We start from the raw sequence: 21820 nt of genomic DNA, 5'->3' as shown, positions 1-21820 counted from the left end.
CAGAGGGAGTGTGCACCGAGCATGCACAGAGGGAGCCCACGCACAGTCTGTAGAGCGTGTGCGCGCGGAGCACGCGTGGAGAGCATGCACACAGTGTGCAAAGAGAGCATGCACGGACTGTGCAAGCGGGCACACATGGAGCATGCAGAAACAGTGTGCACAGTTTGTGCAGAAAGCAGGCAAAGAGTGAGCACAGAGATCGTTCATGCAGTGTGCACAGGGAGCGCGCACAGAACATGCAGAGTGTGCACAGAGCGTGCAGAGAACACGTATGCAGTGTGCAAAGAGCACGCATGGAGCATGCAAAAGGACATGTGCAGTGCGTGTAGAGTGTGTGTGCAGAGTGTGTAGGAACATCATGCACAGAGCATGCAGAGACAGCATACATGAAATGTGTGGAGAACACATGCAGGCAGAGCATGCAAGAGGGCATGCAAGGAGCATGTGGAAAGAGCAGCTTGGAGCAAGCAGAAAGAGCATGTATAAAGGATGTAAGAGGGCATGCACAAGAGTGTGCAGACAGAGCATGCGGACAGTGTGCAGGGATCACGCATTTAGCATGCAAGAGGCCATGCATAAAGCATGTCAAGAGAGCATGCACAAAGCATGGATTGTGTTGAGATAATGCTCATGGAGCACGTGGAGAAAGCATGCATGGTATGTGCATGGGGCATGCAGGTAAGTGTGCATGGCATTTGCAGAAAGAGTGTGCCAGCATTCGCATGTGCCTGAAGCGTGCAGAGACCATGAGTGTTCAGCAAGAGCATACATGGAGCGTGAAGATGGAGCGTGCATGGAACCTGTGAGAAGAGCATGAACGAAGTATGCACGAGTGTGCAGGGAGCATGCACAGGGTGTGCAGAGAGAGCACGTATGCACCTTGTGTGTGCAAGAGCACTGTGCACCCCCACACACAGCCCTGTGCACGCGAGCTAGCGTGCAGGCTCTCACGTGCACTCACACCCATGCACACAGGTGGAAAGCCCCCCAGCTCCCTGGCTGTGCTGTCCCCAAAACACGGGCGCAGGCCCCACAAGTGAACACTGCTCTCCCAGCCACCAGCCAGACCCGCCCGCTGCTGCCTATGGATTTTCTGTGAAAATCACCCAGTTTTTGGCACACCCGTTCGCATTGCCCCAGGCCTCCCCAGGAATAGGTTTAGGACAAAGCTGGAGGGCTGGGTCACCGGCGTGGGTGCTGGGGCACCCCGGGGTGCTCGGGGTGTGTGAGCACCCATGGATGCTACTAACCAATAAACTAAATGCGTTACTCAGCCTGGGGGTGCCTGGTGTGCTGGGGGGTCGGGGCTACATGGGGGAGGCGGGTGGCAGCTGAGGACAGATGGGCTCGGTGCACCGATTGAGCATGTCCTGGCTGCAAAAAGAATGAGGTCTGGGGGACGGCTGGCAGGGAGATCTCACGATGGAGGGGAAGCAGCACCAAGGGCAGTTTGGGAAACCGTGAAATTTCTGCCAGATTTCAGATTGCAGTGCCCCCTTGAGGCTGTTCGCTCTGGTCCCCACCGATGGCATCCTGCCCTTCAGGCCTCCCAGCCCCAAGCCGACAGCTCATTTCTTAACCTACTCTTCCCTTCAGCCCAGTGGCTGCTCCCGCAGCTGAACTGCTTGCGTCCCTCCAGCACTTCCCGTCCCCTGCATCCGGCCATTGTACCCTAGCCGGGAGGGACCGGATCTTGAGAGGAAACGGGGAGGCCATGGCGGGCGGCTGGGCCACGGCACTGGGGCTGGGGCTCTGGGCCACCGCGCTGTGCCTGGGGGGCTGCCACCCCCTCGGGGGGGACGCAGAGCCCCACACCATGGTGGAGCGCCCAGCTGGTAAGGACAACCTGGGGACGGGGGACAGTGATGGGCGGGGGGATGGGACACCTTGAATGTGTCCCCACCCAGGGTGGCGTCCCCTTTCCCGCAGTGCTGCGGGACAATTTCCGCCTGCAGCCTGGCGACCTGGTGGCCACAGCGGGCCAGGTGCTGGAGCTGGACTGCGTGCCTCCTGCTGGGCACCCCGAGCCCCGCGTCACCTGGAGGAAGGACGGTCTCACCCTGCGCCCAGCTGGGGGACGTCATCAGGTCACCCGCGGGAAGCTGCGGGTGGCCCAAGTGCGCAGGACCGACGCGGGGGTCTATGTCTGCGTGGCGGCCAACGCGGCAGGTGAGCGGCACAGCCGGGGTGCCCACGTCACTGTCCTAGGTAAGTGGTGGTGGTTGAGGGGCCTGGGATATGGGAATGTGCCACGTCACCTCCCTGATGTCCCCTCCCTGCAGAGAAGCCGGCCATCGTGCAGCGGCCAAGTGACGCCGTGGTGGTGGCTGGTGGCACAGTGGAGCTGGGCTGCAGTGCGCAGGGTGATCCCGTGCCACGGGTGCAGTGGCACAAGGAGAGCGGAGACCTGCCCTGGGGGAGGTAGGTGGTGGCAGGGTGGTGGTGTCACCTCCCCAGGGTGTGTGACAAGGGTGACGGGGTACCGGTGCCTGCAGGCACGAGGTGGACCAGGAGCACACGCTGCGCCTCTACGCCGTGACGGCCGCCGATGCCGGCACCTACACCTGCACAGCTCAGAGCCAGTTGGGCAGTGCCGCCGCCACTGCCCGTGTCCAAGTGGAAGGTCAGTGCCAGTGCACAGGGTCATCTAGGGGGGCGTCTGTGGGGGCCATCTTAGTGGGGCCCATCCAAGTGGGTCATCCAAGAGGAGTCCATCCAAGGGGGTCCATCAAAGAAGGGCCATCCAAGGGGTCCATTCAGGGAGAGTGCATCCTAGGGGGTCCTTCCAAAAGGAGGGCTCTGGCTGAGGAGGTCCATCTGAAGGGTTCCATACAAGAGGATACATCCAAGGGGTTCCATCCAGATGAGGTCCATCTAAGGGGAATCATTCAAGTAAGAGTCAGACTAAGGAGTGTCCATCCAAGGGGGTTTGTCAAAGGCGAATCCATCCAAGAGAGTCCATTGAGTCCGTATAAGCAGGATCCAACCAAACAAGTTCCTCCAAGGGGATCCATCTGAGGGGGACTCCCATTAAAGTGGTATCCAGCCAAGAGGGATCCATCCAAAGGGTCCATCTAAGAAGGATGCAACAATAGGAGTCTATTATGGGGTCCATCCAAGGAGGCCATCCAAGAACTGTCCATCCAAGGGGGCAATTCAAGTGGGTCCATCCAAAGAGATATCAGGGGCCCCAGGCACGGCTATCTGGGGTGCAGGTGCCACCGCTACACTCGCCTTTCCCTGCAGACCAGCTGCCAGCAGGCCGGCGGGAGGCCACACCACGGGACCTGCTGGCCGTGCGGCTGCAGCTGGACAACGGCACTGCACTGCCCACCGCCGCTGCCGCCTGGCTCCGCTGGCGGGTACGTGTACTGCCGGGACACCCCAAGAGAGCGGGCTGGGATGGGGCCCTCTCCCCACATCCTGGCTGTGTCCCTACAGCCCTTTTCATCCCCTCCAGATGATGGCACCAGGGCCAGCGCCGGAGGGCTACGTGGTGCTGTACCGCTGCCTGCTCCCTGTCGGCACCGCCTGGTCCCAGCAGGACGTGGGCAGGGAGCTCAGCACTGTCATCCCTGCGCTCCGACGGGGCTACCAGTACGAGTTCAAGGTCCGGCCCTATGCCAGGGGGGCCTGGGGCTTGGACAGCAACAGCTGGCACCTCTGGATCCCTGAGGAAGGTACGCTGGGGTGGTGGGTGGGATGTGGGGGGCAATGGAGGTCCCAGGGTCTCAGCATTGCTGTCCCGGCAGTGCCGAGCGCGGCGCCCCAGCATGTCACCGTGGGCCAGGCTGAGCCAGGGAATGGCACCGTTGTCGTGAGCTGGGAACCACCTCCCCCTGATGCTCACAATGGCATCATTCGGGGCTACCAGGTTTGGGGGACAGGGGGCACTGGGGGTTGCTGGCCAAGGAGGATCCATTTGAGGGGCCCATCTACGAGGGTTTCATTGAGGGGGTAGGGGGGCTATGAAAGGGGAATCCATCCAAGGGGGAATCCATTCATGGCAGGGTGTCTATCCAATGGGATCCATTCAAGGTGGGGTCTGTTCTGGAGGGGGCGTCCATCCAAGGGGGAATCCATTCGTGGAGGGAGTTCCATCCAAGGGGGGTCATCCAAGGGGGAATTCATTCATGGTGGGGGTTGTGCCCAAGAGGGATCCATCCAAGGTAGGGAGACTATCCAAGGAGGTTTATCCAACAGGACCCATCCAAAGGGGGGGGGGGGGGGTGCATCCAGGGAGAACCATCTAAGTCTATTAAGGGAGGTCATCCAAGGGGACCTAATCCAAAAGGGTTCCTCAAGGGGCTTTCACCAAGGGGATCTCTCTATGGGATCAACCAAGGGGTATATCCAAGAGGGACCCATCAATAAGAGTCCATCCTAGGGGAGTCTATTCAACGGGGCACCCGTGCACATGCCAGTGTGGCAGTGCAGGATCACCACCTATCGGCCCCCAAACCAGGTCTGGTCCCTGGGCGAGGGCTGGTCGCACCCCACCAACAGGACAGTGGACGGAGGCACCCACCGCTTGGAGACCCCCTTGCCTGTCTCCGGGGCCAGATACTGCATCCAGGTGGCCGCATTCAACGGCGCGGGGCTGGGGGTCCCTAGCAATGCCACCTGCAGTGCCCTGGGTAGGGGACAGGGACCATGATGGGGCATGGTGGGGGGACGCAGCAGTGACACAGAGGTGACATCAGCCATGCCCTTGCAGAGGTGACGGCAGGGAGCACTGGGATGGTGCGGGCTCTGCGGCAGCCTGCTGTCATCGCAGCTGCCGGCTCACTGCTGTGGCTGGCCCTGCTCGCCCTCCTCCTCCTCCTCTGCCAGCGCCGCGCCAGGCAGGATGCCTTGGCACGCCACAGGTGAGTGGCCTGGGGAGGGGGGGTGGCAACAGGGTCCCCTAGCACAGCAGGGACAAGGACGCTGATGGCAGATGCTGTTGCCCTGCAGACAGAGGGACAGCGATGCACCATGGCTCAGCAGCCCCTGGAAACCCAGCTGCGTCCCCCAGAACCTCAGTGGCAGCGGCAGCCTCAGCAGCCGGCTCCTGGGCAGCGACAGCAGGGACCCCCAGCCCTCCTGTGAGCTCCGTGTCGGGAGCCCTCACCCATGGCTATGGGAACCGTTCCCCCCCCCCCCGGCTGCTGTAGGACCGCCCCCCCAGTACCTGGGACCTTTCATCCTGTGCTATGGGAGCACCACAGGGTGCTATGGGACCCCCACCCAATGCCTAGAACCCGCCCCCCCCGGGTGCTAGGGGACCCCCATAGAGTACCTGGGACTCCTCACCCAGTGCCAGGGGATGCCCACCCAGCACCTGGCACCACTCCCCTAAGGTGCTATGGATCCCCCATCTGGTACCTGGGACCCTATCATGCCCAACGGGAACGCCCAGTGATGCCATGGGACCCCTCACACAGTACCTGGGACCCCCACAGGGTATTAAGGGAACTTCAAAGGGTGCCCGAGATCCCCACCTCATGCATGGGACCCCCTGATGCCACAGGACCCCCCCCCCTCCTTGGTCCCCCTCAGTGCCACCAGACCCTCTCCGCAGGCAGCAGGAACCCGGGGACAGACAGAGCCTGGGGTGCAGGGGGCAAGGGGCTCAGCACCTGTGGGTGCCCAGCCCTGACAGCTCTTGCCCTGACAGCCCTGTCCTCAGAGCCTCCGAGCCTCAGTCCAGCGACATCCCCCAACTGCAGCGACCTTCGCAGGGGACACCCCAAACCCAGCACCCTGAGCCCAGCACCCTGGGAGCACATCCACAAGAGAGGTGGGGACAGAGCGTGGGGATGGGGGGAGCGCGCCGCAGGGACACCTGGAGGTTGTTCACGGTGGCTGTGTCCCCACGCAGAGCTGGACCGAGTGCACAGCACCCCGGTGCTGGCAGCTGGACTCGGGACCATCCCCATCCCTGCGAGTGGTGGTGAGTGGGGGACACGTTTTGGCCCGGAGGCTGGGTGGCTTCAGCAGAAGGGACAGGACAGTGATGCCACGCTGGCAGGAGGGGACCTATGGTGGCTGCCAGCCGTCATCTCCCCGAAAGCACGGCGGGGCAGTGCCTTGCTGGCATCCATCGACACTGAGATACTGGTGGCACCCCTAGGGCAGCCCCGCGCCTGGCACCCTGCAGGGACTCGGTGAGTCTACACATTTCCTGGGGATGCCCTGGGTGATATGGGGTGGCCCCTTCCTGCGCCCCAGCCACGTGCTGCAAGATGGACCAGTGGCAAAAGCCAGCATGTCCCTTGTGCCTGCAGGTTCCCGGCCACTGGGTGCTCAGGGGCCTTGTCCCCAGTTACTGGAAACCCAAGAGACTCGTCCCCAGTCACCAGGAGCCCCAGGAACATGTCTCCGGTCACCAGGAAACCGAGGGACATCTTGCTGGTCAGCAGACACCCCAGGGACATGTCCCCAGACACTAGGAGCCCCAGGGACATGTCCCCAGTCCCCAGGAGGCCCAGGGACATGTCCCCAGACACTAGGAGACCCAGGGACATGTCCCCAGTCCTCAGGAGGCCCAGGGACATGTCCCCAGACACTAGGAGCCCCAGGGACATGTCGCCAGTCACGAGGAGCCCCAAGGATGTGTCCCTGATCATGAGGCACCCCAAGGATATATCTCTGGTCACCAGGAACCCCTGGGACATGTCCCCAGTCACCAGGAGCCCCGTAGACATGTCCCCAGTCGCAGGGAGCTGCAGGGACATGTTTCTGGCCACCAGGCACGGCAAAGATATGTCACCAGCCAGGGGGTGCCCCAAGGACATGTCCCCAGTCATTAGGCACTCTAAGGAAATGTCCCCAGTCACCAAGCGCCCCAGGGACATGTCCCCAGCCACTGGGCACTCCCTGCTCACCACATATCATGAGAACAAGTCCCCGGTTGCTGGGCACGCCAGGGACACATCACCAGACACCAAGCAACCGAGGGACATGTTCCTGGTCACCAGACATCCCAGGGATGTGTTCCCAGACACCAGGCACCCTGAGGATACATCCGTGGTCACCAGGCACCCCAGGGATGTGGCCACGGTCACTGGACGCCCCAAGAACATGCTCCTGGCCACCAGGCACCCTGAAGACGTGTCCCCAGACCCTGCCCGCCTTTCACTGGCGCTCAGCGATGGGGTCCTCACGCCACAGCAGGTGGCCGAGGACCTGGAGCAGGCACGGGAGGCCGCCCACCCCATGGACACCCCAGGGATGGAGCATCCCCCGATGCCAGCGGTGTCCCCAACACATCCCCGGTGTGTCCCTGTGCCCCGGCCCCTCTCCCCTCCGCACACCTACGGGTACATCTGCGGACCTCCTGCCTCAGAGCTGGGCGAGGGGGAGGAGGAAGAAGAGGAGGATGACGAGGAGGAAGAGAGGACAGAGACGTGGGACCAGGGAGGCTCCCCGGGGGGGTCTCTGCTGAATGGCTGGGGCTCCGTCTCAGAGGGAAATGTCCCCAGCACCCGCTGCAGCCTGGCGAGCTCCTCCGACGGCTCCTTTCTGCTCGATGCCAGCTTTGCCCGGGCTCTGGCTGTGGCTGTTGACAGCCTCTGCTTCAGCCTTGAGGATGCCGATGGAGCCGTTGCCCCCCTGAGTCACCAGGCATCGTTCCCTCTCTGTGGGGAGGTGGCCTTGGGGACAGGGACGGGCAGCCCCTGGGCGAGGGTGGCCAGCAAGCAGGGCGGGCTCCTTGCCGGGGACAGGAGGGACAGGAACGCAGCGATCCCCGGGGTATAGAAGGTGGGAAGGCCAGAGCCCGCCTGGCTTGGCTAAAATCCAGCTTTATTCATTGATTCCCCCAAAAGGGGCTCTCTGCTAGAAAAAGCTACATGCAAAGGATGGGTGGCACCGGGGCAGCAGGTGCCCCTCCTGCTCTTCCTCCCTTTGTCCCTCCCAACCAGCCTTGGCCTCAGGGTCCTCATCCTTCTGGGGCACCCTCATCCCCTGTGACTGTCCTGGGCTGTCCCAAACCTCCTCATCCCTCCCGAGCATCCTTGTCCCTTCCGAGCATCCTCAGGCATCCTCAGCATCCTTGTCCCCACCCAGAGCATCCTTGTCCCTCCCTCAAGCTGCTGCCTACCCCGCTGGCTCTGTGCACACCTATTTATGCATCTCAGACAGAAATTAATGAGCATCCCATTTCTACCCCAACGTCCCCGTCCCTGTGTCACTGTCCCCATGCTGCCTCATCGCTCCTCATGTGGCGGGCAGGGTGACAGCGGGTCCGGGTGGCGGCTGCGCCCCGAGCCGTGGCCACGGGAGCTGGTGGAGCCACGGGACGAGGCACTGCCAGTGGTGGAGCAGCTGCGGGCCAGGAAGGAGGGCTTGCTGTAGGGGACGATGTCACCTGCAGGGGAAGGGACACAGCTGGTGGCGGCCCCCACCCTGACACTTGTCGTCGTGGTCGGCTCCCCAGGAGGGCTTACCCTGGCGGGGTGGGCGATGGGCAGCCTTGCGCTCGGCACCGCTCGGCTCCTGGCTGGGCAAGGGGCTGGGCGTCTCACCTGGGGGTGGCAGTGGGGGCGGCGGCAGGTCTGTTGCAGGGAGGGAGCGGGGGCTGAGCGCCACGGGCGGCCCCCGCCGCCCCCCGGGAACCCACTCACCTCCCAGATGCTGCTCCCGGCGGTAGCGGCTTCCTTTGGGCTTCGGGCGACTTTTCAGGGTCTCTGAGCGGGTTTTCCCTGGGAGTGATGGAGCATCAGACCCCCCCCCCCCCCCGATGGTGAGACACCCCCAGCCCCCGCACTGGCACCCCGTGGCTCACCTGTGCCATGGGGGCGGTGGGCTCGGGGCACGCGGCCCTCGCTTGTGTCTGGGCTGCGGGGGCTCAGTGGGGGGCTTGGTGGCGGTCCTGTGCCACGGGGGGGCCTCCTGGAAAAGAGGGGGGGGGTGATGTGGGGCTGGGGGTCACCGCCGCTGCCTGAAAGGGGTGGGGAAGTGGGGGGAGCATAGTGGGCCCCCCCGTGCTGTGCTGGTGGCCTGGCGGCACAGCTGGATTTCAAAGCCCCAGCCAGCTTGCACAGTGGCAGCACAGCCGGGTGGTGCTGCCCTGGCTGGACCTCAGTGTTACGCCCGGACCGCGGTGCCATGTCCCCATTGTGCTATGTCACGACAGGACATGGGGTGAGGCGGGCCTGGCAGCCTGAGCAAGCGGCATCTCCTACCGGGGCAGGCGGGGGCTGTCGAAGCGGTGGGGGCTGTAGATGTCCTCGCGGGGTGTGGGTGCCAGCACGGCAGGGGACCAGCAGCCGGCAGGGGTGGCGGGTGAGGAGGCGGCGGGCTGAAGGACGTCCTCCCTGAGGGGACACCGGTCCTCCAGCCCCAAGCTGCAGGGAGCACAGGGTGGGCACTGGGGCCAGCAGGCCACAGCCCCCCTGGCCACATGCACATACCTGCCCTCCTCTTCTCCTTCCTCCACCTCCTCCTCCTCCTCTTCCTCCTCCTTCACCTCCTCCTCCTCAGCGTATTGGCTGAGCTCGCTGGCCGAGGGTGGTGGGGGCAGCAGCTCTGTCCAGCTCAGCATGGGCGTTTGCACCGCTTTCCCCAGGTTTTTCCCTTTGGGTTAGGGACATGGGGCTGCAGAGACAGGGATGCCCCACAACGTCCCTGCATCCCCCTGGCACTGCCATGGCCCTACCGTGCTCGGGGCGGCCGGGGGCCAGGTGGGCGTACAGGGTGGCCGGCGGCTCGAGGCCATGCTGCGAGCAGGGGCGGTGGAAGGTGCGCAGCTCCTCGCCGCCCGCCTCGATGCTGCTGTAGATGGGTCCCTCGGCAGCCCCTGCCCCGAATGGCTCCGTCTGGGCGATGTAGCGGGAGATGCCGGCCTCTGCAGAGCACGGCCAGCCCTGTCAGAGCTGGCTGCCACCCCCAGCCCCTTGCCAGCCCCCACCCCGAGCTGACCCCTCACCGTTGTAGTATCTCTCAGCGGTGTCCAGGCTGCTGGTGCCACCGCCACACCACGTGTCCACCAGCCACGGGTGACCGCCAACAGCAGCCCTGTGAGGACACAGGCTGAGGGCGCATCCCCGGGTGGGCTGCAGGTCCCAGGGGGCCATGCTGTTACCTGGGGCTGCCACGCGCCGGAGCCGGGGTGTGCAGAAAGGCGAGCGCAGAGAGAGATGGAGGCTGGGCCGAGGGTGCAGTGGGGCCGCGGCAGGTCCCTGCAGCACCCGTGGGTGCACCCGTGGGCGTGTAGGCAAAGGAGGCTGCAAGGAGAGGAACCCTGTGTGGGCGCTGGGGGCAAGTGGATCTGGGGCACCCAGGGCCGTGCCCGTACCCATACCTGTGAAGTGGCTCAGTTCCTTCCTCCTCCGGCGGCGGCCGTAGAGCCAGGCACCAAAGCCAGCGAGGACGAGCCAGCAGGCACCGCCAATGCCAGCGATGAAGGCCGGCCGCCTCGCCATCTCCGCCAAGTGCTCAGCCACACCGCCCCGGCCTACTGGCCCCGCTTCCTGCTCCACAGGAGGTGCTGCAAGCAGAGGGGGATGGGGACACCGGCGTGTTCCAAGGAGCCATCCATGGCACCCACCCCAAGGAGGACCCCTGTAGCCTCCACCCATGGGTGCTGCACAGCTGCGGGGGCACTCACCAATACGGATGGGGACAGGTGCACTGCGAGCACCCACACCCGCCCCGGTGGCCGCTGCCACCTCAGCGCGATAGGGGACACCAGGCACTAGCCCCTGCAGCACCGTCGCCAGCACCGTCCCCTCCACGCTCTGGTTGATGTGGAATCGGCTCTCGTTGCCCAGGCACCAGATCTGGTGGGGGGATGCATCTTCATGGCGGGGGGCCGGAGGGGAACGTGGGGTGTGATGTGGACGTGGGATGCGATGGGGGCTTGGGAGGCGATGGGAATAATGTGTGTGATAAGGATGTGGAATGAGATGGAGATGTGGGATGTGATGGGGATACAGGATTCAGAGGGGACGTGGGATGGGCTGGAGATGTAGGATGCAATGGGGATGTGGGATGCAATGAGAATGCGATGAGAATGTGGGATGTGATGGGGATGTGGGCCCCTGCTGGCCCCACTTACCCGGTAATCACGAATGACACCATTCTGCTCAGCCAGCGGTGGCGGCTGCCACGAGATGCGGACGCTGGTGCCGTTCCCCACCACACTGACGGCCCGTGGTGGGGCACTGGGGGCTGCGGGGCGACACGGGGTGTCATGGCCGTGCTGCCCCACATCCCCGCATCCTGTCCCCACACTCACCCGCCTCGGGGGTGCGCAGGGCACGCACAGCACTGTCGGGACCATGGAGATGGTGGAAGTAGGGCCGCACCTTCACCTCGTAGTCCTGGCCGCGGCGCAGCCCAGTGAGCAGGGCACCCCGCTCGCCCGGTGCCCGCACGTCCCGTGCCTCCCAGCGCCCACCACGCCGCCGGTACAGCACCTGGTAGCCCTGCACAAAGGGCGACGGGGGCTCCACCTGGGGACACAAGGGACGGGGACGGGGTGGGGGGGTCGTGGGAGGTGCAGCATCATGTCCCCCTCCCCTCCCACCGTGTCCCTGCACTCACGGTCCAGGAGAGGCGGACGGCACCTGGCGGCAGCACCACTGGCTCCTGCAGGTGCACGGCCACTTGCGCCAGCTCCGTTGGCACCTGCTGAGGGTTCAGGCCTGGCTGCGTGGGGCTGGCATCTGCCAAAAAGCAGGATGGTGTTGGGTGCATGGCCACAGGGATGCACCAAAGGGTTCTGGGTCCCTTTGCACCTCTTCTGGGTCTCACCTTGGGTGCGGATGGGCTCCGAGACTCCGCTGGGGTCGCTGAGCCCATGGGCGCTGACTGCCCGCACCAGGAAGAGGTAGACAGTGTCAGGGACGAGGCCGCTCACCGTGTGTGTCTCGCCCTCCACGTTGGCTGCCACTGTCTGCCACGGGCCACCTGCTGCCTCGCTGCCAGGGGACAGGGGTGACCCATGGCAGGGTGGCACTGGGCCACCAGGTCCCCATTGAACCTGGAGAGGGCAGCTGTGGGATACCTGAAAGCTTCCACAACGTAGGTGACAGTAGTGCCGCCACTTTGCTCGTTCCCTTTCCAGCTCAGGGTGACACTGCTTTTGGTGACGTTGGTGACCAGGGGGGTGGAGGGTGGCCGAGGGATGATGGCAGGCTCCGGGGGTGGTGGGGAAAGTCCAGATCCATCACCTGTGGGGAGAGGCGCCGAGACCCATGGCAGCTGCTTCCCCAGTCCCGTGGCTTCCCTGGTCCCACAGCATCCCCGCGACTCACCTTGCACCTGCAGGGTCCCACTCCAGCGCGTCTCACCCATTGAGCTGGTGGCCACACACTCGTACTGCCCCGAGTCTGTCACCTGCAAAGGGAAGAGCTCCTGCCCCATTGCCCTGCGCAGCCATCACCCTGGGCACCCGGCACCTTGGGCACCCAGCACCCCTTGCAGCCAACCCCCCATCTCAGCCCCCCCCCAGCCCTTCAGGGCTCCCCCCAGCGGGACGGCTCACCCGCAGGCTGCTGATCTGCAGGGTGCCGTTCTCCAGCAGGCTGGCGCGGGTCTCGGGGCCCGGCATGGCCCAGCCGTCCTTCAGCCACCCCACGTGGGGCTGGGGGTCACCGGCCACCCGGCAGGGCAGCCACACCGTGGCCCCCACCGGCAGCACCGTGTGGTTGGCAGGGCCCCAGTGGATGACAGGTGGCCCACGCTCGGTGGGCGCTGCAGGGTGGGGGAAATATCCAAATGAACCCCCCCTTCCCTGCCACGGTTCAGCACATGAGCTGAAAACGCACATTTTCTGCCTGACTTGGCGCCCACCTACCCGCCTCCACCTCCAGCAGTGCCTTGGCCAGGACGCTGCCGGCCACACTGATGGCCTGGCACAGGTAATAGCCTGCGTCGGTTGGCTGGACGGCGGCGATGGTCATGGCGCCACCGGGGGCTACCGAGAAGCGGCTGGCCGTCTGGGGGGGCTGGCCCGGGAACAGCAGCGTCTGGGGGAGGAAGGGAGGCAGGGCTCTGCTGTGTGGTGGGGGCGGGGGTGTCGGAGGGCTGGGGACAGTGCTGGGGACAGACCTGGCTGCCTTCCTTCTGCCAAAACACGGCCGGTGGTGGATTGCCCGTGGTCTCACACTGGAAGGTCACGCTGTGGCCAGGGGGGACGCTCTGGTCATGGGGCCAGGTGACAAGCTGGGGGGGCACTGGTGCAGGGGGGAGACAGAAAGAAAAGGGGGGGTTGCATACTTGCAAGCACGCTGGGGTGCTCCTCAGGGGTCCCCCCTTACCGCGCACGATGAGGGTGCCTGAGGCCTCCGACTTGCCCACGCTGTTCTCAGCCACACAGGTGTAGGTGCCCTCATCTTCCACACGCACCCGGCTGATCCTCAGGGTGTTGTCAGCCAGCAGCTCCCACCTGGGGAGGAACCCCCGAGCCCACGGCACCGGCGGGGCAGCGGGGTGCCACGAGGGTGCCATGGGGACATGGGGTGTGATGGGGACGTGGGGGGAGATGCAGGATGCAAGCAGGGATGTGGTTGCAGTATGGAACCATTGTGTTGGGGACGTGCAATGTGAAGGGGAGGCACCATGTGATGAGGATGTAGGTGTGGTGGAGACACAGGATACAAGGATGCGGTGGGGATGTGGGATGCAGTGAGGACATGGGATGAGGTACCAGCACACCCAGCCCCATTACAGATGCCCATCCCAGCAACGGCCATGGCAACCTCTGTGCCAGCCCCTCACCCACCGCTTACCTTCCCGGTGGCAGCTCACTGTCCTCCTTGCGCCAGCGGGCTGTGGGCCGGGGGTCCCCCAGCGCCTCACAGGGGAACTCGGCCGTCTCGTCCACCAGGACCGCTTGGTTTAGTGGCCGCTTGCTGAACGCGGGGCGTTCTGTAGGGCAGCTGCTGTCTGTCACAGCCCTGCCACCCCCAGTCCCCCCAAAAGCACATCCTCGCCCCCACGCACCAAAGACCACCAGCTCAGCCGGCTCGCTGTCCCGCTCCCCCACCATGTTGGTGGCCACGCAGACGTAGATGCCAGCATCGCTCTTGCGTGTGGTGGCCATCATCAGCTTCCCACCACGGATCTGCCAGGAAGCCAAGCTCAGCCAGGGCCCAAACACCAACCCTGGTTTTTGGGGACCACCCTGTCCCTCACCGTGATGCGCTCGTCCTTGTCATTGAGCTGGGCACCGTTCTTCTTCCATGAGACAGTGGGCTCAGGGTGGCCACGGGGTGGAACGCACTCAAGGACGGCCGGCTCACCCACCGCCACCACCACATCCCCGGGGGGCTGCCGGAAATCATCCCGCAGCACTGGGAGGGGAGGGATGCCACGGTGTCAGCCCTGCCTCAGTTTCCCCATCTGTATTCTCCTTCTGCAGTGGGAACCCCTTTTGTGGGCAAAGAACACCCTTTCCCAGCATGGAAATGATTTCCCAGGGGACAGCAATAAAACCCGGTGATGCTGCAATTAATGTTTGCATGACCGAGGAGCGATTCTGGTGCTTAATCCAAGCCCAGTGCAGACTGCCCCCCATTGTGCATCCACCCCCTACCCTCTCGTGTCCCCCATCACCCCCAAACCCTGGTCCTGGGGCTTATTCCCAGGGCTGACACCCAGCCCCACAGGACCCCAGGGTGCCACCAAGCCACCCAACAAAGCACGGGAAGCCAGGGGATGCCACCAGGGACAATATTTTCACTTGTTTTCATTTAGCAGCACCAGGGCTGGGGGAGGGGGGGGATTCACCCCCTCATCCCCATAGGGTGGCAGCAGCCCAGATCAGAGGTGACAACAGGGAAACAGAGGGGGGCTGGAAGACCCCTGATATCCCCCGATGCCCCTCCAAATGAGCCATTCCCCGTGACGTTTTCCAGCGCTGACCGGGGCAGCAGCTCTGCCCCAAGCCAGCGGCTGGGAAAAGGGGGGTGACAGTATGGAGGGTGCTCACCAGCCACCTCCAGCGAGGCGTTCCTGCTGGTGGCTTCACCCAGGTAGTTCCTGGCCACACAGACGTAGACGCCCTCGTCAGGTTTGCCGCGGCGGCCATGGATGATGCGGAGGAAGAAGAGGGAGCCGCCGGGCAGCAGCGTGCGGTGGGAGCGGGGGTCTTCACGGTCCGTCTCCACCCGCTCACCGTCCTTGTACCACTCGACGGCGGGCGGGGGGCGTCCCTCCACCTTGCAGCTCAGCGTGGCCGGCTCACCCTTGGACACCAGCAGGTCCGAGGGGTGCTCCACGATGCGGGGTGCCGAGTCCTCCAGCTGTGGGTGGGACCCTGAGGAAGCGTGTTGCATACCCTGAGGATGCTCAGCCCCCAGGAGGTGAGATGAAGTGTGGCCAGGGCTCAGCTGGCAGTGGGGAGGGCTCCCATGCATCCTCCCCCCCCATGTCACTCCTGTGTGTCCCCCTCCCTCATCCCCCTGTGTGGGCTGGGAGCAAGGCCAGGAGGGTGCAGGGCAGGAGATGTGGGGATGGGGACACGGATAGGGATAGGGACAGGATGGAAATGGGAGAAGGAGGAGGGAGAGGGGGAGAGGGAGGGAGAGGGGATGGGAACATGGATAGGGATAGGGACAGGATGGAAATGGGAGGAGGAGGGAGAGGGAGAGAGAGGTGGAGTCAGGACAGGGATTGGAATGGGGACAGGGACAAGGATAGGGTTGGGCATGGGAATGGGGACTAGAATGGGGACAAGGACAAGAACAGGGATGAGGATGGGACAAGGATGGGAATGGGAGCAAGGATGGGGAGGGGAATGCAGTCTAGGACAGGGATGAGGATGGGGACATGGGTGGGGATGGGCATGGGAATGGAGATGGGAACAAGGACAGGGATGGGGACAGTGACAGGGAGGGGGACACGTGTCCTGGCCTGGGGAAGATGCTGGACCAGGAAGCCTGGGCAGTGGAGGAGAGGAGAAGGGCAGTCAGGGCCCACAGTGTGCAGGCACTGTCCCAGGAATGGTGGGCCGGCAGGGCAGGGCAGTGGCTGCAGCCGGGGGGCTCAGTAATTAAGGGGCCTGGCCCGGTGCTGTACGGACGGCTCAGTACAGCACGGTTTGTCCCCGTTTGGTACTTTTGGTGCCTGCTTCCCCTGGGATGTGGCACACCAGGAGTTGGTGACATCAAGTTGCAGAAAATGTTTGGTTTTAATTAAAAAAAATAAAAATACCTCCCCTCCCCATCAAGTTTGTGCGGCTGTTTCTCAATGGATCCAGGGAAATCCCTATCGTTAAGGCAGGAGAATTAATTAACGCTCATTAATGCTGGTGCCTGCATTGTATTTGTGCCAAGCCAGAGTTCAGAGCAGCGTTTGCCACGCAGAGACCCCCCAAACTGGGGCGGGCCAAGAAATCCGAGCCCCTCGGTGAGCCCTTCGGGAGTTAATTAAAGAGCGAGACTTTAATGACGCCCCAGCCCCGGCTTCCTCCAGGCTGTGACCGAGTGGCACGGCCCGCTGTGTCCCCAGGGCCACCAACGGTGTGTCCCGACGGGTCCCCCAGTGCCATTTCGGCGTGCCCCAGCGCCGGCGCTGCAGTTCGGGCTTCGGGCACGGAGTGTCACTGCTGTCACACGCAGATGGGGGGGGGGGGGGGGTGCGTGCGGGTAAGTGGCGCCGGGAGCCGGGGGGGGGTCACCCCTGCGGGACAGAGGGGAGCCCTGGGCGAGAGGGATGTGCCGCCGTGGGGACGGGATGCTGCGGGGTTCCAGGCACCCCGGGGGGCGCTGCTGGGCGCGGGGCTAATTGGGACGAGCCGGGGGGGGTCCCCTTCCCGAGCCCAGCAGGCTGCGATGGGACAAGGGGGTCCCGCAGGGGGGCTCCTGCAGCAAGGCTCCCCCTCCCTGATCGGCCCGCCCTGACCCAAACGGAGCAAAAATTTGGGGCTCGAAGAGAGGGGAAGAGCTCCAAAAGTGCTCTAAATGCAGCCGGACGCCCCCGTCTCTCCGGTACCGCCTCTGCCCCGGAGACCCTCCCGGCTCGGGGAGCGCGGTGGCTTTGGGGACACGAGAGCGGCCCCGGTTTGGGGCACGGGGACGATTTGGGAACATGCGGCGCTCCCGGCTCGGGGTCGCAGGGTCGGTTTGGGAAGCACGGATCTTGTTTGGGGGATGCGAAGCCGCTCCCAGTCGCAGGACAAGGAACAGGTTTTGGAAAACGGGGCTGCCCTGGGGACACGGGACGGATCCGCGTGTGGGGACGCGGGGACGCTCTGGGGACGCGGGGCCGGTCCCCGTTCAGGTCCCGGGTCGGGGCTGCGGGGCTGCGGGGCCGGGCGCGTACCGTTGCCGGCGGTGAGGTTGCGGAGGTCGAGCGCGGTGATGCTGCCGTTGAGGCCGAGCAGCAGCTCGGAGGAGTTGGACATCTCGGCCGCCAGCGAGTCCGCGAACAGGTTCATCTGCAGCAGCGTCTTCAGCAGGTACCGCAGCATGCTGGCACGGCTCGGCACGGCCCGGCACGGCCGGACCCGGCACGGCCTGGCCGGATCCGGCACGGCACGGCTCGGCTCGGCTCGGCTCGGCGCTGCCAGACCCAGAACGGCACGGCAGGACTCGGCTCAGCTCGGCGCAGCACGGCCGGACTCAGCACGGCTCAGCTCGGCACTGGCACCGCCCCCCGGTCCCGGCGGGGAGCGGGGGCGAGGCCAGCGAGAAGCGGAGGGGGGGGGGGGGGGGGGGCACAGAGGTGAGGGGTGGAGAGAAAAGGGGGGGGGACCCGGGGGGGGGCGGTCACGCCTGGAGGGGGGGGGCAGAGGGTCCTGAGCTAGTCCCCCCGGCCGAGGGAGATGGAGGGAGGAGGAGGATGAAGGGGAGGAAGAGGCTGCTAGGGAGCCCAGGACGATCCCACAATATGTCGGGTCCCGGCTCTGCCATCACCCCCTGCTCTGCCTTTGCAAAACGCCTCCCGAATTCATAACTGGCAATTAGCGGCTTTATTAATGCGATGGGCTACCGTGTGAAGCAATGCACCTTTTCGGAGCTGGCTGCTCCCGGCACTAATTGGAGCCTGAGCAGTGGCCCCCCAGCTGCATCCCCCCGGTGTGAGAAGGGGCTCGTTAGGGTGGCACTGATGACCAGGCTGGAAAAGCACAAAGCTGCGGCTGGCGACGGGGTGGGGGCAGCGAGGGGGCTCGGGGTGTGCGGGGAGGATGGGAAGAGGTGCCTGGGAAGGGGAACGGGTGATGGGGAGACAGCGGGGTGACAGCTGTGTGCACATCTGGAGGTGCCTGTGCTCCCCCCTTGCCACAAAGCTGGAAGAAGCAGCCACCGGGCACACACATCTGGATGCACACCTGCAGACGGGAGGGGGCCTGTGCGGCTCAGCTCATCTGGGGTACGAATGTGCTCCAACACAGGTTCACATCTGGAGGCTTTTTTCGGGTCATTGTTTGTGCACAGCTGGGAGACAGCAGGCTTTTATGATGCAGAACTGGGGTGCAGCTGGTGTGCACAGCTGGGAGGCTTGGGCATTTTGTGTGCCCACAGCTAGACGGGTCCCTGGTGCCACAGCTGTGCACATAGATGCAGGCACCTTTGTGCTGAAGTGCGCACACATCTGGAGAGCTGCATACTTTGAATCTGTGTGCACCTGGAGCCATGGCGATGTTTAGCGTGCTTTCAACTGGACGTGCAAATAGGATCTGGGTGAGTTCACATCTGGCCATACGTCTGGAGGGCTCTGGAGAGCGGGCACACACATGGAGCTGTGCTGGGGGACACAGGTGTACATCTAGAGGGGTGCAGAGATGTGCAGACGTGCACAACTGGAGGGGCACGGGCCATGCACACATCTGGTGGCATGCTGGCATGTGTGTTGGGTGCACATCTGGATTCCTGAAGCCCTCTGGCACATCTGTGAACACCTGGGAGCCACTCCGCCTCTTTCAGCCCCAGCCAGGAAAGTCACTGCCGCGACCACAGAGCTCCTATCTGGGCATCTGCAGGGCCATGCATTATTCATGCCTCCTCTTGTTCATGGGCAAGAAGAGAAAGCAAATAAATATTAATTTAATAGTAACACAAAGCTTTTCCATTTCTCCTGCTGGGCTTTCAGCAGTCCAGGGACTCCCGGTAGGAAAAAGTGGAAATAAATTACGTGCAGAATAACAGGTTTATCCAACTATTATACAAACAATTCTCTGCATTGGTAATTGAAAGTGATGCTGGCATATTTAATGCCATGGCATCTTCCACCCCCCGAGCCTGGGGTTTCTGTGTGCCCCCGAAAGCCAAGCAGCGAGGACAGGGCATCTCCAGCATCTCCTTGGCCGGGAAAGGGAGTAGAGGAGGACGTTAATCCCCTCTAAGGCGGTGACAAGCCATGCACCAGGGATCCCACAGCTACCCGTCCCCAGAGAGCTTTTGGGCCTCTTTTAATGGAGTGTTCTGAAGAGAGGAGAGTTTTTAATGTGAATCTGAGGGTTTCGGGAGCCCTGGGGATCAAAGCACCCAGCCCTGGCTTGTTGAAAATCCTCCACGTTAACCCTGCTCTGGGTCACCCAAGGCCTAGGAGAGGGGAGAGAGGCTCCTGAGGGCGGCACACGCAGATCCAGCCCCCAAAACCTCCTCTTGGGATGGGGAAAGCAGACAAAGGAACTACCTCGTCCCGGCAGCTAATCCCCCGATTTGTCCCTGTTAATCAGCTGGGCAAATAGCGAGTGCAGGGTGCTGCTGGGGGCACTGCCTCCTTGTTAGCAGATTTATCACCGCCGCCCGCGCTGCCTAATTGCCCTTTAATTCGGTGATTAGTGGCTGTTTGCGGAGGGCTTGGGCGCCCTTCGGTGTAGCCGAAAATTGCTCCTCGGCATTTTTGCGTCAGGTTAGGACGAGGGCGAGGCTCTCCCCAGGCTTTGCCCTCCGCGTCCCTCTTTTATCTCAGCAGTCTCCGTCCCCGCCTTTCCCAACCCTCTGCGGCGTCGCCGGGCGGCATCGGGGTGGGGAAACTGAGGCACGGATCCGCAAGGTGGGAGCTGGGCGGGCGAGAGCGGAGTAATGACAAGCGGCGAGGCGTTTGTATGGGCAAGTGAGCAGCTAGGAGCCCCCATGCCGATGCGGGGGATGTAAATCCCTCACAGCCTGGCTCTTAGCATACCCCCGGGGAGTTCCCTGCTATCGCCCGTGTCCGCGGCTGCCTGGAAATGCGGCGCGTTGAATATTTATACAGGGCATGGGACGGCGTGCCAGGGAGCAGGGCCCCGGGCACAGCAAGGGGGAAGGGATGGGGCGCTTTAGGTGGTGGCGCCGGGGTGCTGGAGAGGAGCAAAGCGGGGTGTCTTAGGGGATGATGGCAGGATGCTTTAGGATGATGCTGGGGAGTGCAGTGGGATGCTGCAGGGGCGATAATGGCGTGTTTTAGGGGATAATGCCCAGAGGCTTTAGGAGATGATGCTTTAGAGGAGTGTTGGAGGGATGCTTTAGGGGATAACGCTTCAGGGTTTGCTTTAGGGTTGATGTAGGTTGCTTTAGAGGAGCGTACTGGGATGTTTCAGGTGGCGACACTGAGATGCTTTAGAAGATGATGCCAGGGTGCTTTAGGCCATGAAGCTGGGATGTTTTTGGAGGGCAAACTGGTGTGCTTTAGGTGATGATGCCAGCATGCTTTAGGGGAGGATGGTGTGATGTTTTAGGGGACGATGCCAGGAAGGTTTAGAAGACACTGCTGGGATGCTTTAGTTGAGCACACTGGGATGCTTTAGGGGAAGACACTGAGATGCTCCAGGAAATTATGCTGGGATGCACCAAGGGATGATACCAGGATGTTTTAGGAGATGATACTGGGATGTTTTAGTGAAGGGGGGTCAGATGCTTTAGGGGATGATGCTAGGAAGCTTTCAGTGAGCACACTGGGATGCTTTAGGGGAATACGTTAGAAGCTGACACTGAGCTGCTTTAGGAGATGATGCCGTGATACACCAGGGGAGGATACCAGGATGTTTTAGGGGATGATGCTGGGATGTTTTCAGTGAGCACACTGGGATGCTTTGTAGGCTGCTGCCGGGATGTTTTGTGGGAAGATTCTGGCGTGCCTTAGAGGAGCGGTGTCAGGATGTCTTCTCCCCCGCGCCTGGCAGGCGCAGCAGGGCAGTGAGTCAGGGGCTCCTTGCAGGGCATCACACCCGCCTCATTACCACTGCCTTTGGGAAGCCGGAGCCCATGTGTTCTCGAGATGAGCAGCTTGGTGTATATTAACATCCCATTTCCACCTCTTCAATGCAGAGTATGCCCAGATCATTCATCAGCCGGGCCTCCCTTCAGGGCCAGGGGAACCAGGCAGAGCCCAGCAGCTGGGTCACAGTGAGCAGCGAGGGCTGCGCGTCCCTGAAGCCGGGTCTAACAGGTAGTGGCTCATGTGCGAATCACTGCTTTGGGGCTGGCGCATCATTGGGAAAGGCGCTATCAAAGCTGTGCTTAATTGGGTGGAAGGGTTGTTTGCATGGCCACTAATGGGGGATCAGAGGGCCAGGGACTGATAGCTGACGGCCATACAAAGGCAACCAATTACTTGCTTGTCTGCATTATGTATTAACCCATCTGGGGCTGGGATATTGGCTTTGAAAGGGAGACAAAGGCGGAGGCGTGACAGTCCGCCCCCACCAAAGAAGCCTGCCTGGGCCCCTTTGTGCATGGGGCTGGGCAGCTGGATGCTGCCTCCTCCTCCCCACCATTGCCCATTGGGATGTGGCCCCCGAGGGTGTCCCCAGGCACAGTGGCAGTGTGCTGCCTTGCTTGGCATCCCCACGTCCTCCTAAATATTGCATCGCCACCGCAGGCATCCAACGCCTGTTATCTCCTTTCATCAGCCCCTGCTCTTTGCTGCCCACTGCCACATGCCGGGAAAACCCATTCGA

General features: G+C 63.2%; 2 protein-coding genes across 3 annotated transcripts; one reads left to right on the top strand and one right to left on the bottom strand.

Annotated features, from left to right (window-relative positions):
* The first annotated feature begins 1680 nt into the window (after window positions 1-1680).
* Window positions 1681-8155, top strand: ROBO4 (roundabout guidance receptor 4). 2 transcript variants are annotated; one of them, XM_035555840.1, is made up of 14 exons: window positions 1715-1835; window positions 1930-2208; window positions 2283-2421; window positions 2496-2623; window positions 3247-3362; window positions 3461-3680; window positions 3753-3874; window positions 4466-4637; window positions 4718-4868; window positions 4957-5087; window positions 5660-5782; window positions 5864-6149; window positions 6270-6376; window positions 6617-7743. In XM_035555840.1, the coding sequence occupies exons 1-14, from the start codon at window positions 1715-1717 to the stop codon at window positions 7741-7743; spliced, it is 3222 nt and encodes a 1073-aa protein (XP_035411733.1). The 2 variants fall into 2 exon arrangements, with proteins under 2 accessions (XP_035411734.1, XP_035411733.1); XM_035555841.1 differs by lacking the exons at window positions 3753-3874; window positions 4466-4637 and having other exon boundaries at window positions 1681-2208; window positions 5864-5935; window positions 6014-6149; window positions 6270-8155.
* A 37-nt stretch (window positions 8156-8192) lies between these two features.
* On the bottom strand, window positions 8193-17404 carry ROBO3 (roundabout guidance receptor 3). Its single transcript, XM_035555733.1, has 26 exons — window positions 17257-17404; window positions 14924-15250; window positions 14128-14285; window positions 13936-14056; window positions 13722-13860; window positions 13251-13378; window positions 13042-13166; window positions 12788-12959; window positions 12476-12684; window positions 12246-12327; window positions 11996-12161; window positions 11727-11909; window positions 11533-11647; window positions 11225-11441; window positions 11045-11157; window positions 10595-10766; window positions 10289-10474; window positions 10070-10211; window positions 9914-10002; window positions 9644-9832; window positions 9399-9561; window positions 9171-9332; window positions 8771-8877; window positions 8610-8687; window positions 8433-8540; window positions 8193-8353 (listed from the first exon to the last, which is right to left on the bottom strand). Exons 1-26 carry the CDS (start codon window positions 17402-17404, stop codon window positions 8193-8195), a joined length of 3960 nt encoding a protein of 1319 aa, XP_035411626.1.
* Between the last annotated feature and the right edge of the window lie 4416 nt (window positions 17405-21820).

This window comes from Cygnus atratus, chromosome 22 (assembly GCF_013377495.2).
Source record: "Cygnus atratus isolate AKBS03 ecotype Queensland, Australia chromosome 22, CAtr_DNAZoo_HiC_assembly, whole genome shotgun sequence".
Taxonomy (NCBI): domain Eukaryota; kingdom Metazoa; phylum Chordata; class Aves; order Anseriformes; family Anatidae; genus Cygnus; species Cygnus atratus.
Note: the sequence above shows the minus strand (reverse complement) of the source record. Positions and strands in the feature narration are given on the sequence as shown.

Coding starts and splice junctions, on each gene's coding strand:
- ROBO3 (XM_035555733.1), bottom strand. CDS start 17,404: ATGCTGCGGTACCTGCTGAAGACGCTGCTGCAGATGAACCTGTTCGCG. Junction 9,333..9,398: donor GAAGGAGAAGAGGAGGGCAG/GTATGTGCATGT, acceptor TGCTCCCTGCAG/CTTGGGGCTGGAGGACCGGT. Junction 8,541..8,609: donor CCGGGAGCAGCATCTGGGAG/GTGAGTGGGTTC, acceptor TCCCTGCAACAG/ACCTGCCGCCGCCCCCACTG.
- ROBO4 (XM_035555840.1), top strand. CDS start 1,715: ATGGCGGGCGGCTGGGCCACGGCACTGGGGCTGGGGCTCTGGGCCACC. Junction 4,638..4,717: donor TGCCACCTGCAGTGCCCTGG/GTAGGGGACAGG, acceptor ATGCCCTTGCAG/AGGTGACGGCAGGGAGCACT. Junction 5,088..5,659: donor CAGGGACCCCCAGCCCTCCT/GTGAGCTCCGTG, acceptor TTGCCCTGACAG/CCCTGTCCTCAGAGCCTCCG.